The sequence below is a fragment of the Salvelinus namaycush genome, chromosome 24 (genome assembly GCF_016432855.1).
Source record: "Salvelinus namaycush isolate Seneca chromosome 24, SaNama_1.0, whole genome shotgun sequence".
NCBI lineage: Eukaryota > Metazoa > Chordata > Actinopteri > Salmoniformes > Salmonidae > Salvelinus > Salvelinus namaycush.
In genome coordinates, this window is record NC_052330.1 from 19,524,604 (window position 1) to 19,539,092 (window position 14,489).

Consider the following 14,489-nt stretch of genomic DNA (forward strand, 5'->3'; position numbering starts at 1 on the left):
AGTGTTTTCTATCCAATAGAATTAATAATATGCATATTGTACGAGCAAGAATTGAGTACGAGGCAGTTTAATTTGGCAACACCCAGAAAAAAAAAATGCTAACTGCTCCCCCTATTGACAAAAGGTTAAAGATACCAACTCAAAACCTAAATTGTATCTAATTATATTGTCAGCATTACTTTATCAAATCTCTAGTAATCGATTATGCACACATACAATTTATCATATTTTCATATATTCACAGAATCCATATAAAACGTAAGAAATTCTTAGGTACTCACACAGAACTTTAAGGATCACCCACACAGGATTGGTCAGATACTCCCACAGAACTGGTCAGATGTCCACACAGAACATCAGAACATAATTGAAAGGTTACCCACACAGTCAACCTACCGCGCTCACACAGAACGCTCCTACAAAGATTACCCACACAGGATTTCACACTCTGTCTATATGTACAGGGAAACCCATAATGTAATCAAAATATTACCTAGTGGTTCCAAAACAAAATACTCACACTCCAGGCTGTGTAAGGGCTATTTGACCAAGAAGGAGAGTGCTGCATCAGATGACCTGGCCTCCAATCACTCGACCTCAACCAATTTGAGAAGGTTTGGGGTGAGTTGGACCGCAGAGTGAAGGAAAAGTAGCCAACAAGTGCTCAGAATATGTTGGAACTCCTTCAAGACTGTTGGAAAAGCTTTCCAGGTGAAGCTGATTGAGAGAATTCCAAGAGTGTGCAAAGCTGTCATCAACGCCAAGGGTGTCTACTTTGAAGAATCTAAAATATATTTTGATTTGTTTAACACTTTTTTGGTTACTACATGATTCCATATGTGTTATTTCATAGTTTTGATGTCTTCACTATTATTCTACAATGTAGAAAAATAGTAAAAAGAAAAAGCCTTGAATGAGTAGGTGTCAACTTTTGACTGATTCTGTACATGCTATATTCATGTATATTTGTTATATTAATATATAATATGTATTATGCTCTGTTATTTGTTATGTATTATACAGTAACGCGTCATACATTTAAATCCTTGACACTGCTTCTTTATGAGCATTAAAATGAAAGTGGTCACTGCTAGGGTCAGTAGTTTTTCCTGATAATGTGACTTCCTGACCAGGAAAAACTCCAGGTTCTAACAATTTCTGTGATCATGATGGAAGGAAGACAAAGTGTTTTTCCACAGCCACAGTATTTTAGTTCCACCATTTGGGATGAGCAGGCATTTTGCTGATATTGTTTATTATTACGGTAAGTACCCTAGATTAGAAAAGTTTGAAATTAAATACGTTTGCTAATATCGCTACAACCATCAAACTAGGAGTAGTAGTTTAAAGGATAATAAACTGATGCACTTTAATGTTATAACCGTATCGTTCTATTTAACCTGTCTAGGACTGGCAGAACCCTGTTCCGCTAGCGGAACCCCTCGCCAACAGCCAATAAAATTGCAGGGCGCCAAATAATACAAATCAACAGAAATCTCATAAATCAAATTTCTCAAACATACAAGTATTAGGCACCATTTTAAAGATAAAATTCTCGTTAATCCAGCCACAGTGTCTGATTTCAAAAATGCTTTGCAGCGAAAGCTCCACAAACGATTGTTAGGTCACCACCAAGTCACAGATAAACCCAGCCATTTTTCCCGCCAAAGAGAGGAGTCACAAAAAGCACAAATAGAGATAAAATTAATCACTAACCTTTGATGATCTTCATCAGATGACACTCATAGGACTTCATGGTACACAATACATGTATGTTTTGTTCGGTAAAGTTCATATTTATATCCAAAAATCTTATTTTACATTAGCGTGTTAGATTCAGTAGTTCCAAAACATGCAGTGATATTGCAGAGAGCCACATGAATTCACAGAAATACTCATAATAAATGTTGATGAAAATACAGCTATTATACATGAAACTTTAGATACACTTCTCCTTAATGCAACCGCTGTGTCAGATTTCAAAAAAACTTTACGGAAAAAGCATAATCTGAGAACGGCGCTCAGAGCCCAAACCAGCCAGAGAAATATCCGCCATGTTGGGTAGTCAACATTATTCATAAATAGCATTAGAAATATTAACTTACCTTTTATGATCTTCATCAGAATGCACTCCCATGAATCGCAGTTCCAAAATAAATGCTTGTTTTGTTCGATAATATCCAATTATGTCCAATAGCTTCTTTTGTTAGGGCGTTTGGTAAACAATACAAAAGCGCGATCTGGTCCATTCGGACGAAACGTTCAAAAAGTTATATTACAGGCCGAAGAAACTTGTCAAACTAAGTATAGAATCAATCTTTAGGATGTTTTTATCAAAAGTTCAATAATGTTCCAACCGGAGAATTCCATTGTCTGTAGAAATGCACTGGAACGAGAGCAACCTCTCAAGTGAAAGCGCGTGACTGAGAACGAGGCTGTAGGCAGACCCCTTAGTAAAACAGCTCCCATCCGGCCCCCCTTCACATGAGAAGCCTGAAACCACGTTCTAAAGACGGTTGACATCTAGTGGAAGGTGGTATATCCCATATCCCATATAAAAATATCCCATATCCCACTGTGTATTCGATAGGGGTGAGTTCTCAAACTACAAACTTCAGATTTCCCACTTCCTGTTTGGATTTTTTTCTCAGGTTTTTGCCTGCCATATGAGTTCTGTTATACTCACAGACATCATTCAAACCGTTTTAGAAACTTCAGAGTGTTTTCTATCCAATACTAATAATAATATGCATATATTAGCATCTGGGACTGAGTAGGAGGCAGTTCACTCTGGGCATGCTATTCATCCAAAAGTGAAAATGCTGCCCCCTATCCCAAACAAGTTAAGCAATAAGGCCCGAGGGTGTGTGGTATGTGGCCAATATACCACGGCCAAGGGCTGTTCTTATGCGCGACGCAGAGTGCCTGGATACAGCCCTTAGCCGTGGTATGTTGGCCATATACCACAAACCCCAGAGGTGGCTTATTGCTATTATAAACTGTTTACCAACGTAATTAGAGCAATAAAAATAAATGTTTTGTCATACCCGTGGTATACGGTTTGATATACCACGGCTGTCAGCCAATCGGCATTCAGGGCTTGAACCACCCAGTTTAGAATTATCGTTATTGCATCTATTCCGGCAATTTAGTACGACATGGATTTTTGGCCATGTCGCCCAGCTCCAAGTCAGACTCACTGCTCGTCTACATGATCTGTCTTAGGGAGGTGTTTTTTGTTGTTGTCTGTGCTCTTACACGATGTCAGCTCAGTTTAGTTTGTTGGAGAGTTTGTTTCTGTCTCTCCAGCTGATCATCTCTCTAACGCTGCACTTTCATTATTTTTAGTAGACAGAAATATCCTAGACTAGATTCTAGGACCTAGACACATGTCCATTGTTTGCTGTAACATATGGACAATAAAAGTTGTATTCTATTCCAGATTCTAGGACCAAGATGACTTAACCATTGGTGTCCCTCCCTGGTTCTGTGTAACTGTGTTGTCATCTCTCCCCCTGCAGGTATTGTTTGGTACTGCGGACGGCCAGGTGATCGTGATGGACTGCCACGGGCGCATGCTGGCCCACATCCTGCTGCACGAGTCAGACGGCATTGTCAGCATGTCATGGAACTACCCCAGCTTCCTGGTGGAGGACAGCAGCGAGAGCGACACAGACTCTGACGACTACACACCACCACAAGGTACACTGCTCTTACAATCCTTACCCAATCTACGCCCCAGTTACACCCCTTAGGCCCTAACCCACACACCTTTACAGGTACAGTCTACCCCCCTTCCCAAACCTGAAAGGTACAAATCCCCTCCCTCCAGAATCCTCTGTTTATTCCCCCCTTCAAGCTAAAGTAACAGGCAGCCTAGGGTCACAGCAGGCACTCTACTCTCAATCTGTTGTCTTCCTGTCTCCTCATCAGGGTTATGCTTTACTAATCTGGCAGGACATAAATACTAGTACACAGCATGAGAGATTAATCCGCCATAGAATACAATTTTAATCTGTAATAGGTTTAGGTTCGTTGATAAGACACAATGCCTGTTGGGAGCAGAATTCCAGGGAAGCGTTGGGTTCAGCTGGGTACCTCCCTCTGTGCAGATGAAAGCAGATGTGTGGCCATCTGTTCTCCTCTAATTTTTCCTCCTCTCTTTCTCAAATTTTACATAATATTTCTCCTCCAGTGACCTGCTATGCCCTGTTTTAAGAAAGGTCAAATGGGGTATGATTGAGAGAAGTGACCCTGAAGCAATATAACCCCAACTTCCAATTTTAGGAAACGTGTATGAAAAGTTTGACATTGGATCCCTAATGCTTCATAGTTTATTTATAGAATGTAACTTTTTAATTATTTGATCACATGCATGTCATTTGTGACACTCACTTCACATGCACACTGCTTTGTAACTCCCTGTGGGCCAACTAATTAACGGTAGGAAATGGGACCGTGATCATTGGACTGCATCGAGCTCAGTCTATTAAAGCAGTCCACTCCCAGACTGTGGGGGAGTAGGGGACAGGGACTCAAAAGGCCACTAAAAACAAACGAGTGTGACCGAGAGGAGGGAGGGAACAGATAGACGTAGAAAGAGGGAGGGATAGAGCAGAGTAAGGAGTGAGGAGAGTAGAGGACACAGTGGGCGCGGGGAGGACGTGTGTGACATTGGGCTGATCTTTGTCACAGGAAATTCTAATATCTGACTTGGTTTTGGGGACGGTGGCGGACAGCTGTCAAAGTCACACATCACCGGACTGGTTGTGCATCACACTGCCACCCTAGTGACCGCCAGTCTGGGCCTTTGTCATGGAAACTGATTTATGGATAATATGGCTCCAAATGTCATTTTTTATATGGTGGCTCAGTGCAGCCCTATCAAAAAACGAATGGAATTCTGAGTGAAGTTCCAAAACCCATAACCCCAACCATATGGCTTTCAGGTCACATAGAATTAAATGTTACCTTCAATTCAGTCTTTTCACTGCAGTCATTTACATGTGGCTCTGTGCCACGGCAAAATTATTGCCGCCACGTGGGGAAAAAATAAATATGCAACATTAAATATTTCTGCGACGGTACAATTTGAAGATGCTAGAACAGTCCACATTTACTTTTTGTCTGCAAACAAAACGAGTAATGAATAGAAAAATCAGACTACACTAGAGTAGAATAGCTTCTGTTTACCTATTTGGCTTGTATGTTATATGCGAGAGAAATATTCCTCTTGAGGCTCATTCAAGTTACGAGTGCCATAGGGAGGGAAACATGCATTCTAACAAGCAGTCAGTGCACAACAATTCTTACTATCGCGGGGGAAACAGACGTTTTAATGGCCTTTGTTAAAAAGAGGGGGATCTTCCAGCTTTCCATTCCTACTTTTATGTATTTCTTAACTCCTAAATATGGGCGAACTGCACCATTTTAAACCTGGTGTTTTTAGCAGAGGCATGGTTAAGCACATTACTGCTCTGCAATTCGCTGTGAGTGCATAGGGGAGAGTGAGGCTAAATGCAACCTGGGTCAATTGTCGGGTAACTTGGTGTAGAATGCCACCCTACCTAAATATATATATTTTTTTTTAAGTAACTTAAAAAATTGTGACGAGACATATTATATTTCTTTGTTGAGCAAGAGTAGTGGCAACCAGGGAAAGTGTTGTGGGGGAAAATTGTGACATGGAAGTAGTTTCTGTGAGAAGTACAGGCATGGGGCGTGTTACCCCGTGTTTTTTGGGACATTCAATTCATCAATAGGATGCTAACCAGTTAAAATAAACTCAGCAAAAAAAGAAACGTCCTCTCACTGTCAACTGCGTTTATTTTCAGCAAACTTAACGTGTAAATATTTGTATGAACATAAGATTCAACAACTGAGACATAAACTGAACAAGTTCCACAGACACGTGACTAACAGAAATGTAATAACGTGTCCCTGAACAAAGGGAGGGGGGTCAAAATCAGAAGTAACAGTCAGTATCTGGTGTGGCCACCAGCTACATTAAGTACTGCAGTGCATCTCCTCCTCATGGACTGCACCAGATTTGCCAGTTCTTGCTGTGAGATGTTACCCCACTCTTCCACCAAGGCACCTGCAAGTTCCCGGACATTTCTGGAGGGAATGGCCCTAGCCCTCACCCTCCGATCCAACAGGTCCCAGATCCAACAGGTTCCAGACGTGCTCAATGGGATTGAGATCCGGGCTCTTCGCTGGCCATGGCAGAACATTGACATTCCTGTCTTGCAGAAAATCACGCACAGAACGAGCAGTATGGCTGGTGGCATTGTCATGCTGGAGGGTCATGTCAGGATGAGCCTGCAGGAAGGGTACCACATGAGGGAGGAGGATGTCTTCCCTGTAACGCACAGCGTTGCGATTGCCTGCAATGACAACAAGCTCAGTCCGATGATGCTGTGACACACCGCCCCAGACCATGACGGACCCTCCACCTCCAAATCAATCCCGCTCCAGAGTACAGGCCTCGGTGTAACGCTCATTCCTTCGACGATAAACGCGAATCTGACCATCGCCCCCTGGTGAGACAAAACCGTGACTCGTCAGTGAAGAGCACTTTTTGCCAGTTCTGTCTGGTCCAGCGACGGTGGGTTTGTGCACATAGGCGACGTTGTTGCCGGTGATGTCTGGTGAGGACCTGCCTTACAACAGGCCTAAAAGCCCTCAGTCCAGCCTTTCTCAGCCTATTGCGGACAGTCTGAGCACTGATGGAGAGATTGTGCGTTCCTGGTGTAACTCGGGTAGTTGTTGTTGCCATCCTGTACCTGTCCCGAAAGTGTGATATTCGGATGTACCGATCCTGTGCAGGTGTTGTTACACGTGGTCTGCCACTGCAAGGACGATCAGCTGTCCGTCCTGTCTCCCTGTAGCGCTGTCTTAAGCGTCTCACAGTACGGACATTGCAATTTATTTCCCTGGCCACATCTGCAGTCCTCATGCCTCCTTGCAGCATGCCTAAGGCATGTTCACGCAGATGAGCAGGGACCCTGCGCATCTTTCTTTTGGTGTTTTTCAGAGTCAGTAGAAAGGCCTCTTTAGTGTCATAAGTTTTCAGAACTGTGACCTTAATTGCCTACCGTCTGTAAGCTGTTCGTGTCTTAACGACCGTTCCACAGATGCATGTTCATTAATTGTTTATGGTTCATTGAACAAGCATGGGAAACAGTTTTTAAACCCTTTACAATGAAAATCTGTGAAGTTATTTGGATGTTTATGAATTATATTTGAAAGACGGGGTCCTGAAAAGGGGGAGTTTCTTTTTTTGCTGAGTTTATAACATTTAGGATCTACCTAATGATTAGCCCATTAGGGTAAATGCAAAAATTGGCAACCCCATGCTTCAGCCTATTTATTTCTAGCCACTATGCTGCATCAGATGAGCTACAGGTGATAATGTTTATTGCTAATAGCAGGCTATGTGCGTGGTCCAATATGTAAATAATTTTACCAATATAGCTAGGTTTCCATCCAATTTGCGACAGATTTTGATGCGAATATTCGATAATCTGCGTTAAACATTATGTACATTTTCCCACCAGGGATGTGTTTCTATCAAACCTACTTTTTGAGGATAAATGGCTGTGCGTGATAAGGTAGTGCACATAAAAATAACTTGCCATTAAATTCCCATATACCGAATGGAAAAATACAAGTTAAATCGCATTTTCAACTCTTCAGATGGTTTTGTCAGGAAAAACTGTTGCTTTATATAACTAATGTGCTACTCTGGTCTTGGCTCATGCTCTCTAGCCAACAGCTCACAGATACTGTGTGGGTAGGCTACCTACATTATGATATTATTGCTAACAGTGATATTATTTATTTGTCAAACGGTAGGCAAGCATCGATCATCATGTCACCAGAATAAGACCCTTGATATTTATTGGAGCGTCAAGCTCATCACCTTATACATTCACTACCCTGTAAAGTTCATTATAACTTATTTCATATGTAGCCTAATAAACTGCGTGCTTTCCCCAATTGTAGTGGGTGGACCACACAAACATATCATCGTATGACAAAAAGATCCCACCACGTCGAACGAACAAACAAATTGTCTGTCGGCATTTATAACATTTTATCGGCATTTCATGTTTCCATCAGCCAGGTCGTAACTATTTTCATGCATCAGGTAAATCATCCGCATGAAATGGTTGGATGAAAATGTGGTTTATGTTATTGGGCTCATTTCGGGAAGTGGAAATTGTCATTTAAATGGTGTCATCAGAATTTATTTTTCATTCATTTGGAGTAGAATATCCTTTTTTAAAAGTCACCAGAACTGAGCTTCTCAGTCCTACATAAAAATTATCCAGGGGCCCCGTGACTTTCCCCCCCACTGCTTCAAATTTTCCATTTGAATCATAATTTTACCCTAATTCAATGGCTCTTGTCGAAACCAACTCCCCTCATCCCTCCAATGGCCTGGAAGCAGTACTGTACAGCCACAAGGTTACCAGTTTAACCAAGGGGCCGATATGTGATATAACTGTTTTAATAGGCCTTTGTTAGAAAGACTCTTGTGTTACACAAACCTGTCTGTTTCCTGCATCTCCCCTGGTCTTTGGTTTGGTAAGAATTTCTTTGGTGGAACACCTCTCAGCCTCATTGGGAAGTGATGTGCATGATTAGCAGCTCCCATAACGGCCTCCATTTTATGTGCACTGTTTTTTTAATGTTTTTTTTATTGCGTCTCGTTGGTTGCATCAATGCCTGGGCCAGCCTCCCCCGGTGATGTGTTTAGAGTCTGGTCGGTCGGTGTGTTGTAAAGTTCAAAAGTGCTTGCCTTAGCTGGAACGGTAATTATGCTCTAATTCACTAATTTAAAAAGTCGCTGGTAATTGATTGGCGCTGAGAAATGATCTGCGGGAAGGGCAGGCTAGCGAACGACTCTCAAGGCGCTGGTTGAAGATGCCAGGCCTTCTACTGCTGCTGTCTGACTGCCAAGATTACATTGACATATTTGCTACACCATGACACTGTAGCATTACTTCTAACTAATCAATACAACCAGTACATCACACACTGTTTAGTACAGGGCTGGGTTTCCCAAAAGCATTGTAGCACTTAGTTTCAATGGCATTAAGATGATCTTAGTGCCACAATGTTTTTGGGAAACCCAGCCCAGGTCAGTTTCATAGCGTAGCACAATGCGGAGAGTAGGATGGAACCTTGACATTTTTTCCTGACAACGTGACCTGATAAGTTCCTCATGTTTAGTTAAACCTGTTCCTTCATCACTGATCGTATGTTCACATAAACCATGGACTAATACAGAACAGTCACGATAGTTGTCCTTAGTCCCTTTGAGGCACCCAAGATTTACATGGTGTACAAAGCAGCGGTGGCTGTGTTTTATGAAGGTGTGTTATTTATAGCCCTGAGAGAGTGGATGGATGGTAGTAAGGTGAGATGCATGGGTGTCTTTGTGCTTTTGAATAGGACACAGTAGAGATCACTACCCCAAGATTAATCACTAGGAGCAGCTGCCAAAGATGCAGAAATGTCCTTGTGTCCCACTACCCCTCCCGTATTACACACACACACACATGGTGTCCCTCACTCTCAATCAATTTTATGGCCCACTGGAAATGCATATTGATCACACCATCCTCTGACTTGGTTGCTAAGAAGCTATCAACGTATAATACAGGGAATGCTTGCATTTGGTCTGAATTCCAGAAAATATAAGAAAGAGCAATTTGTCTTAGTCGGATTGTCAGTTTCTCTGAAATAGAATCAGAATAGGATCGTGGTTGACCTGGTTTTGTATCACTCTGTTGACCTCCCCCTCTGTCTTTATCTGGTTATGTTTGGGTCTCTTTGTTTCTGTGGTTGTGTTGTGGTATCCCTCTCTCTGACCTGTTCTTGTTGTGGTCTTTGTCTCTACAGTCCAACGTTTGAAGCATCTGCTGACAGTCAGCTTCACCTCTGGAGACATCAGCCTGATGAACAACTATGATGACCTCTCTCCCACTCTAATCCACACTGGCCTAAAAGGTATGTGTGTTTGTATCAAGGTTATTATAGATTTAAAAATATATATTTTCTATTCGTTTTTAGATTTTTCAGTTTAGTTTCAGTTCGTTTTCAGACCTGATTTGCTAGTTTGTATTTAGTTTCAGTTGTATAAAAGTTTTTCTATTTTATTTTTTCTATTATTAAGTTTTAGTTTTATTGTTAGGGTTAGAAAGCATGCTAGGAGCCAGGACCAGGCTAGGAGCTATTTGTGTTGTATAGTTTATTTTGTATTTTCAGGGGGGGTTGTTATCTGGGGGTGGGGGTTGTTATCTGAGGGGCAGCAATACATAAGGTGATGATGGGTCAGGTCATAGGTTAGATTTAAAGGGGCAGTCAGCAGTTGCTACATCCATTGATTCTTGAAGACTATAACTTATGTCTCAAGAGTGTAGTTTCGGCTGTTGTTCCTCATCAGAACCCCAAATATAAGCTTGTTTTACTACAATGTTTGTAAACAAAGTAAATGTAAACTCCCACGCCTCAAAACATGGTTAAAACTATAATTTTGATATCATGGATGGTCAGTCCTTGCATCCATAGCTCTGTCTATGAATTTTAAGTGGTTACATTTCTCCAGCCCCATCCCTCAGCTTTTTACCGAAGCAGTGGCGAGGATGATACTTTGTTTCAACTGCTGATTGGCCCTTTAAATTATAAAGTCAATCTCAATGTGACTGTGCTGAGTCTGGTGCAAAAAAATATGGTGGAAGGAAACTCGCCCATGTTTACACCAATCCAATGCTTTTTTTGGACATGTACAGTGCATTCGGAAAGTGTTCAGACCCCTTGACTTTTTCCACATTTTGTTACGTTAAATTTATTAAATATTTTTTTCCCTCATCAATCTACACACAATACCCCATAATGACAAAGCGAAAACAGGTTTTTAGACAGTTTTGCAATAAATAAATGAAATATCAAATTTACAAAAGTATTCAGACCATTTACTCAGTACTTTTGTTGAAGCACCTTTGGCAGCGATTTCAGCCTCGAGTCTTCTTGCTTGGCACACCTGTATTTGGAGAGTTTCTCCATTCTTCTCTGCAGATCCGCTCAAGCTCTGTCAGATTGGATGGGGAGCGTCGCTGCACAGCTATTTTCAGGTCTCCAGAGATGTTCGATCGGATTCAAGTCCGGGCTCTGGCTGGGCCACTCAAGGACATTCAGAGACTTGTCCCGAAACCACTCCTGCGTTGTCTTAGCTATGTGCTGAGGGTCGTTGTCCTTTTGGAAGGTGAGCCTTGTCCCCAGTCTGAGGTCCTGAATGCTCTAGAGCAGGTTTTCATCAAGGATCTCTCTGTACTTTGCTCCGTTCATCTTTCCCTCGATCCTGACTTGTCTCCCAGTCCCTGCCGCTGAAAAACATCCCCACAATGCTGCCACCACCATGCTTCACCATAGGGATGGTGCCAGGATTCTTCCAGACGTGACTCTAGGCATTCAGGCCAAAGAGTTCAATCTTGGTTTCATCAGACCAGAGAATCTTTTTTCTCATGGTCTGAGAGTGCTTTAGGTGCCTTTTGCAAACTCCAAGCGGGCTGTCATGGCTTTTACTGAGGAGTGGCTTCTGTCTAGCCACTCTACATTAAATGCCTGATTGGTGGAGTGCTGCAGAGATGGTAGTCCTTCTGGAAGGTTCTCCAATCTCCACAAAGAAACTCTGGAGCTCTGTCAGAGTGACCATAAGGTTCTTGGTCACCTCCCTGACCAAGGCACTTCTCCCCCGATTGCTCAGTTTGGCCAGGTGGCCAGTTCTAGGAAGAGTCTTGGTGGTTCCAAACTTATTCTATTTAAGAATGATGGAGGCCACTGTGTTCTTGGGGACCTTCAATGCTCCAGAAATTTGTTGGTACCCTTCCCCAAATCTGTAACTCAACACAATCTTGGAGCTGTACTGACAATTCCTTATACCTCATGGCTTGGTTTTTGCTCTGACATGCACTGTCAACTGTGGGACCTTATATACAGTTGAATTCGGAAGCTTAGGTTGGAGTCATTAACTTGTTTTTCAACCACTCCACAAATTTCTTCTTAACAAACTATAGTTTTGGCAAGTCGGTTAGGACATCTACTTTGTGCATGACACAAGTCATTTTTCCAATAATAGTTTACAGACAGATTATTTCCCTTATGACTCACTGGAATTGTGATACAGTGAATTAGAAGTTTACATACACTAAGTTGAATGTGCCTTTAAACAGCTTGGAAAATTCCAGAAAATGATGTCATGGCTTTAGAAGCTTCTGATAGGCTAATTGACATAATTTGAGTGAATTGGAGGTGTACCTGTGGATGTATTTCAAGGCCTACCTTCAAATTCAGTGCCTCTTTGCTTGACATCATGGGAAAATCAAAAAAAATCAGCCAAGACCTCAGAAAAAAAATGGTGGACCTCTACAAGTCTGCTTCATCCTTGGGAGCAATTTCCAAATGCCTGAAGGTACCACGTTCATCTGTACAAACAATAGTACGCAAGTATAAACACCATGGGACCACGTAGCCGTCATACCGCTCAGGAAGGAGACGCATTCTGTCTCCTAGAGATGAACGTACTTTGCTGCGAAAAGTGCAAATCAATCCCAGAACAACAGCAAAGGACCTTGTGAAGATGCTGGAGGAAACAGGTACAAAAGTATCTATATCCACAGTAAAATGAGTCCTATATCGACATAACCTGAAAGGCCACTCAGCAAGGAAGAAGCCACTGCTCCAAAAAAAGCCAGACTACGGTTTGCAACTGCACATGGGGACAAAGATCGTACTTTTTGGAGAAATGTCCTCTAGTCTGATGAAATAGATTTGTTTGGCCATAATGACCTTCGTTATGTTTGGAGGAAAAAGGGGGAGGCTTGCAAGCTGAAGAACACTACCCTGACCGTGAAGCACTGGGGTGGCAGCATCATGTTGTGGGGGTGCTTTGCTGCAGGAGGGACTATTGCACTTCACAAAATAGATGGCATCATGTGGAAGGACAATTATGTGGATATATTGAAGCAACATCTCAAGACATCAGTCAGGAAGTTAAAGCTTGTTCGCAAATGGGTCTTCTAAATGGACAATGACGCCAAGCATACTTCCAAAGTTGGCAAAATGACTTAAGGACAACAACGTCAAGGTATTGGAGTGGCCATCACAAAGCCCTGACCTCAATCCGATAGAACATTTGTGGGCAGAACTGAAAAAGCGTGTGCGAGCAAGGAGGCCTACAAACCTGACTCAGTTACACCAGCTCTGTCAGGAGGAATGGGCCAAAATTCACCCAACTTATTGTGGGAAGCTTGTGGAAGGCTACCTCGACACATTTGACCTAAGTTAAACAATTTAAAGGCAATGCTACCAAATACTAATTAAGTGTATGTAAACTTCTGACCCACTGGGAATGTGATGAAAGAAATAAAAGCTGAAATAAATCATTCTCTCTACTATTATTCTGACATTTCACATTCTTAAAATAAAGTGGTGATCCTAACTGACCTAAGACAGGGAATTTTTACTTGGATTAAATGTCAGCAATTGTGAAAAACTGAGTTTAAATGTATTTGGCCAAGGTGTATGTAAACCTCCGACTTCAACTGTAGATAGGTGTGTGCCTTTCCAAATCATGTCCAATCAATTGAATTTACCACAGGTGGACTCCAATCAAGTTATAGAAACTTCTCAAGGATGATCAATGGAAGCGGGATGCACCTGAGCTCAATTTTGTTTGGATTTAGGCACCTGGGGGGGAAAAAATGGATTCTCACTATCTTCTGCTGTCTAGGCCTATATCACCCACATTGGTCAGTGGTGTTCTTAAGGGTAAGTGGTTTGTGTGTGTAAACTCTTTATGTATTCTCCTCTTCTCTGTGTGTGGTAGATGTGGTAGTCCAATGGTGTTCTCAGGGGGATCTCCTGGCCGTGGCTGGGATGGAGAGAGCTATCTTGCCCCCCGACTCCTCCTGTCTACCTCCCACCAGAAACGCCATCGTCAAGTTCTACAACGTCTGCGGAGAGCACATCTACACACTGGACACGCCTGCACAAGTAATAACACACACACACACACACTTAGACCAGCTCCTGCGGCACAGATGACACACACACACACACACACTCCAGCATCCACAACACATCTTCAGTACCACACACACACAACACCTTACATTGGTAAACATACTATTGAGAAGTCACATCATATGCTATGAGTTCCATAGAATAATCACCATCCCCGTTCTCCCCAGCGTCCCATCACCACGCTGTGCTGGGGTCACCGGGACTCTCGTCTGTTCTTGGCTTGTGGTCCGGTACTCTACGTGGTGCGGGTGGAGCACCGGGTGGCCAGCCTGCAGCTGCTGTGCCAGCAGGGCATCGCCGGGGCACTCCGGGAGGAGAAGGACGTGGCAAAGCTCACCATGCCCTCTCGTCTCTGTTCTTACGTCACCACAGCCTTCACACCCACCATCAAGGTA

The 14,489-nt window shown here is 42.6% G+C and overlaps 1 protein-coding gene across 1 annotated transcript in view; it reads left to right on the top strand.

Moving 5' to 3' along the window:
• tulp4a (TUB like protein 4a) overlaps positions 1-14,489 on the top strand; it is a 58,089-nt gene that overhangs the window by 33,005 nt on the left and 10,595 nt on the right. Inside the window, exons 5-8 of the mRNA XM_038962294.1 lie at positions 3,522-3,702; positions 9,913-10,020; positions 13,898-14,064; positions 14,262-14,486. Of these exons, the coding sequence (XP_038818222.1) occupies positions 3,522-3,702; positions 9,913-10,020; positions 13,898-14,064; positions 14,262-14,486 (681 nt within the window). The remainder of the gene's footprint in view (positions 1-3,521; positions 3,703-9,912; positions 10,021-13,897; positions 14,065-14,261; positions 14,487-14,489) is intronic.